We start from the raw sequence: 6000 nt of genomic DNA, 5'->3' as shown, positions 1-6000 counted from the left end.
GTCAGTTTAGAGTTTTCTTCCATTGAGTAAGCTTGAAGAATTGCAGTTCTATCACCGCTACAGAAAGAAGTCTGAGACAAGTTCACCTAGTATCAATTGATATTCTTAGAAGTGTCTAGGAGAACAGCTAAGCCTGTTTTGACCACTATTTGCTACTCTCTGAACACTCTTAGTCCTGTGCCACATCATGTGAATCTTAGTGGATGAAGAAGAAAAAAAAAAAGTCTCTTCATACTCTCTAAGTGCCTGTCAGGTATTGGACAGGTGGAGGGTTTGTTTATAGTATGCAAAATAAGTGTACCATCTAAGTAACATGGTGATAGTAGGTAAGTAAAAGCTCAACATAGACTGCAGTTTGCTTCTACGTATAGTGTCTTGTGAATAAAGGACTCTAGTAGACAAAAATGAGAAAACAGCATGAGCATGCCATGAGGTGAAAAATCAAAACTTGAACAGCTCAGGCAAAGCATTGTTTAAGATGTTGAGGAGATGGGAGTAACAGCACTGTAGCTCAGTTAGTATGGGGTTGGGAATGCTACTTGGAATGGTCACAGCTTTCCACACTGAATTCTCAGCTCAGCTTATCACACAACGCTCCCACTGAACTCAGAGGCTTTTCTGCAAATTTTCTAGTGTATGTGGAAGATGCACTGACTGCACTCTTCTAGGTTCACCGTGCTCAGTTGTGAAATTGCTTCAGTGTGTATATTTGTAGTGTGAGAAATAATTAATAAAAAAAGAGACCAAAATAAGTAGTGTTTTGTACATATATAATTTAAAACTATTCTGTACCAGTACAATATATTAATTTTACAAATGTAAAAGCTGTTAAAGCATTTGCAAAACAACATATCCTACTGTAACTTTATTGCACAGTATCTATGAAAATATTAATTCTTAAATTAGAAAATGAATGTTTCAATATAGAAGAGACAATCTGATTGAAAGACAGTAAGAAAATCTACTCTGAAAATAACAAAATTTCACAGGATACCAAGCTTAACAGGTGCATTTGTAGGCCCAATCTACAAAACAGGATTATAGCATCCAGTACTGGCTATTAAAAAAAAAAAAAAAAAAATACTTGCTGTACCTTTGTTATAGATCCAAATGTAGGTCAGACTAATCTCATACAAAACACTATGGTAAGTCTAGTGTTAACATGTTGAATACCTTGTGTACCACATTTACTACTTCCAGGTAGTTCTGACATCTACTTGATGAATTGACTTGTGATTTAATATTGCACAGGCATTTTGCAGGAATATATTCTTTGACACAGCACAGGATTGGGCTTTTTTTTCAGTCTTACAACTATTTAATTTTACCAGTGTAACATCTGTAAATTTAAAACACCAAGAATGAAAGTTAAATTTGTTTTTCACAAAAGCAATTATAATTTACAGTTACAAACTCTAATTAGAAAATGTCCAGTGACAACTTTTTGGCCTGTACTGATCTCCATTAGGAAGTTAGGTGTACCTCTGAAATGTAGTGTAAGCAACAAAATATATATATTAAATATATATATAAGAAGTGCTCAATTTGAAGATATACTAACATGAATTGTAAAATGTTAATATGTTCCTGGGTCTAGATAATCACAGTTAATAAGCATTTACAATAAAGCTTGGTAGAAAATCCAGTTTACCACATAGCCAAGTATGCAAGCTAGAAGCTGTCATATGTTGACTTCTTTTGTATACAATAGTCTTATCTCTGCTTTATAATCTGAAGAATTTATCAGAGAAGAGTAGTAAATAGGGTGGATCATGAAGTGCATCAAAACCTTAACTCTACTGAGCCAACTGAAATTGTCTAGTAAATGTGAATCAGATTCTCTGAAGTTATTTTGGGTACTTATGTCCTGCATAAGCCAAGTCACTATGACAGTACACATCTAGCCAGATTTTTTTTTTTTTTTTCATAAATAGTGGTTATGAGATTACAATTTGCAGGTAAAATATTTATCAAAACCCAAAATGAATAGAAAAACTTGCATCTATCAAAGATTACAGGCAGTCCTTTTTCAGAACTGGCTGCTCTTCTCTCACAGCTTTTCAACCAGCTGAGTATTTCTTTTAAAAAATAATATCTTATAAAAAGTCTCTACAAAGAAACAAGTGTTTCAGACACCCCCCCCCCCAAACTGTTGTTTTCCCTTACTGTTTTATTTTTTACTGGAAAAAAAATAATAAAACTTTATCAAATAGCTACTGCATTAGGTAAGCTATAACATTTGTTGTCTGGGAATTTTCTTCATATTCCCAAACATGTGCAATTTCCCACATGTTTTGTGGGGTTTCTGAGGCTGTAGCTGATAAATTTATTATGAAAATATGGTAGTGGGCACATAAAAGAAATTTTCCGTAATTAAATACATTATAAAGCATTTTAATAAAATAATTTTTGTAACTTCAGTATAATACATGTTTGGAAAACTAAAAGGGTTTTTAAAAGTGCTAAGTATTAAACAGAAGTTTCTTGAAACCTTGAAGTCCCACAACTCAGATATATAACAGCTTCCCCTGCCCATAAAGTCAGCACACTGATTGGTTGTAAAAAAGACAGTGTCACTTGTCAATTAATCCAGCTTCTTTAATTTTTGTGTAGAAGAATTTCTCCAGTATATTGGCACATTTGTAGTATTCACTCTCGGGGGGGTTGTACTCTCTGCAATTTGTAAAGACTCGCTGCAAGTCTGCCATGAATAATTTCTTAGACACGTAGTACCTATTCTTGAGTCGCTCACTCATTGTTTTGAGATCTGTACAGAAGAAAAATAGATTAACAGCGTTTGATTCAAATACTTTTTGTATGCAATATCCCTTTAGACTGATTTGCCATTTAACATGAACTGGCAAAGCTAGGATTTGGAATTCCAAATTGCCTTGATCTAAGGCACGGTCCCTTTTTTAGCTTCAACAGGAATTGAGCCCCTGGAACTAAGCAATATTTCACTGTAAGAATGATTTTGTGTAGAGGTTTTTTCCTTCTTCAGAAGATTAAAGCATCATTGCTTTGTGTTCTCATACTTCTCTGAGTTTTCAGTGGGTATTAAGTGTCCCTAACTCCCCTCTAAGTGCCCTGCGAGGCAAAGAAAGCCGTTGCCAGCTCTGCTGGAGGAGGCTTCAGGAGTGTATAAGCAAAGAATTCAAACGTCACAAAACATGCATGTTAACCTAAAATCCTCACTTCTGTGCGAACACAGCAGAGGCATCTGTCTATACTACAAGCAGTACTTGCAGCTTTGAAAAAAGATTAAATTTGTTCCACACTCTACATATATTTTAATTACGTCTTCAAAGTCTATACTTATGTATCCCTTTTTAAGACCCATGTGAGAACAGATCTCTCCTGCTTTCAACACATACAAAACCTTTACTTATGGAACATTCTTTAAGAAATGTTTTCCTTTATATTAAAATCGGTCATCGATAAAATATGTAAATCATCCCAGCATTCTCCGCACAGTCGCTTTCCCAGTGATTCTTACCAGACATTTAAAAATTTTGTCTACATTACAAGTGTTCTAGGAGTGAGTACAGGAATAGAAGTAGCGGGAGGTGTGCTGGATGCCTTGGCTTTTCTCACCTCAGATGCTCTAACAACATTTTTTTAGCAATGCTTCAGCCAGGCCTCAACAGCACCTTTGTAAAACTGTAACAGAAACAGCTGAAATAAATAGAGAAGACTTACTGCCAACAAGTATCCTACGGAAAGCAGAGACCAAAGACCTCCAATGCAAAGGAATTAAACCTTAAAACTTAAGATTTAAAAATATGGTTGTGGATATGTTTATTTTGGCTTGGTTTTTTGGGTTTTTTTGTTTTGTTTTTTTTTAAGGAAGCTTTTACTTCAACAAAATAGAGAAAAACCCTGTCAAACTGACAAGAGGGGATTATTTAAGAAAAGTTTGATCGATGCTCTCAAATACCTCTTCCAATGATATATAACTTGCCATTCACTAGTTTTGCACATTATTTTGCAAAAACAAAGGCTCATTCAGCTCCCATTAAGTCTGAAATGTAGGTGCCTACATCTAAACTAGATATCCACAGTCTAATTACAGTATCCAACTGAGGAGGCTGTTCAGCTCACCCTAAAACAAACATTGCCTGGCTGGTCAGTTAAACTGTTCTCTAACTACAGTGAAAGTTTGGCTCCATCTGTCCCTCAGCCATACAGCTTTTGTATTGCAGATGAAAAGGGAAAAAAAAACTATTTCTTGAAAATAAGCAGCTGAAAGAGCACTTAAAACAGGGGGAAAAAGTGTTCATACATGAGAACTGACCTTAGAGGATAGTCAAAAAAACCTACAGCCATACCTCTCAAATATTGTACAATTTAGTCTGTATGCAAACATAAAGACAAATGTTGTCTCTTGTATGTGACAGCAAAAGAAAAAACAGTGCTGTTTCTTTTTAATTGAAATTATGTCTGAGCGATTTTTGTACAGTATCAGCGTACTGGCAGTGAGAGCGGAAAGAAAGCAGAAGTTGATCATGAATCAAAATGCGGTTTAGTTGTGCTGGGGTCCTTAGCTGAAAACACAAAGCAAAACTAAACCAAAGACCTCAGCTTAATCCTAAAATGAGGGCTACTGCCCCCACCTCCAATGTAATACATCTGAACAAAGAAAGGACAGACACCATTCCTACTTTAGGTTTGCCAGCCCAGGCACTAAGTTCTTTGTAACACTGTTCAGATTAAACAGTCATCTAGATCTAGCCTCTGCTCGGAAAAGCAGACAGAGAAAGCTCTGCCATGAGACCGTGTCAACATTCTTTCTCTTCATTGCTAGAAAACACATTTGTGTAAGGGATACAGGAAGGTGGCTGCTGGTTTATAAAATACATATAAATTTGCTATTTGGAAACGATAAGTTGAATACAAAAAAAATCATTAAGACAAATTGGTATACACAGGCTAGGAGCCTATGCAAAGCAACATGAACAAACGCTTTCATTCTCTGAGAAACTGATTGATAGTAGCCTGCACAGAACTTTTATTTCATTCTCTAATAATATTAAAAGGTACAGAAACTCTAATAAGAAAGATGGAGATGAGTACTGCATAAACAATGAAGGAGTAGCAGGATTCAGTTTTAAATCTGCTGCAATACAAATCAAAACAAGCATCTGTTCTGAATCATCATTAAAATTACATGACCCAGCAGTCAAAAGCAAAGAAAAATGTTATTAGCAGTTGTGCACTTCCCTTTGCAAGTAATCCTGCATAAACAATAGCTGCAAATTTTAAAAAAAATTTAAAAAAACCGAACACCTCAGACAACTTTGGCAGATCTAAAATACAAAGATAAAAGTTATCTTACAATCAGTTGCATGAAGCATTTTCCTAAACTTAAATTGGAGCAAACTGTTAAGACTGAATTAGAAAACCCTGGTACTTTTGAAAAGGTTTTCTCTATGTGATTTAGAAGGCTTAAATCTGTTTTTCAAAGCAATTCCAATGCTCAGGTGTTCCTGAAAGTTTGCCTTGAGATTTTTTAACATACCAGTAGGATCTGCAATGACCAGTTACCACATACAAGAACATGTTCGTACAACTCACATAAACCAGCTCAGTCCCGGAAGTTTCTAGCTGACTGCACCGTTTAAGAGCTTGCTAGGGCACTCTAGGGCATAGTAAGATTTCACATATATACACTATAGATGCTTCACACAGGTCACAAAGCAGTCATAAATTTCAAATGACAGCATCATACTCTTGGCACTTCAGAGCTGCAAGCTATTCAGCTGCAAGTAATATATATGTTTTAACATAAAATAATCAGATTACAATTTATCTGCTATTGTCTCCAGCTATAAAGATTTTTAAACTCTATACTTAAAAAATGTTAATGGCATTACCCATGGGAAACCTTATAACTTCATAATATCCAGGAGCTTCTGTTCTCTTCACAGGTTCCATGAAGGGCCAAGCGCTTTGATGGCTCTTTGGTAAAGAAAAAAGTAAGGTATCTAATATGGAAACTCT

At 35.4% G+C, this 6000-nt stretch overlaps 1 protein-coding gene across 1 annotated transcript in view; it reads right to left on the bottom strand.

Annotated features, from left to right (window-relative positions):
- Positions 1-824: 824 nt before the first annotated feature.
- The window catches only part of KAT2B (lysine acetyltransferase 2B), a 44580-nt gene continuing 39404 nt past the window's right edge, over positions 825-6000 (bottom strand). Inside the window, exons 17-18 of the mRNA XM_059818780.1 lie at positions 5874-5958; positions 825-2767 (exon numbers count right to left, since the gene is read on the bottom strand). Coding sequence (XP_059674763.1) covers positions 2574-2767; positions 5874-5958 — 279 coding nt within the window. The 3' untranslated portion in view covers positions 825-2573. The remainder of the gene's footprint in view (positions 2768-5873; positions 5959-6000) is intronic.

This window comes from Gavia stellata, chromosome 6 (assembly GCF_030936135.1).
Source record: "Gavia stellata isolate bGavSte3 chromosome 6, bGavSte3.hap2, whole genome shotgun sequence".
NCBI lineage: Eukaryota > Metazoa > Chordata > Aves > Gaviiformes > Gaviidae > Gavia > Gavia stellata.
The sequence above is the reverse complement of the archived record's forward strand: the minus strand, read 5'-3'. Positions and strand labels throughout refer to the sequence as shown.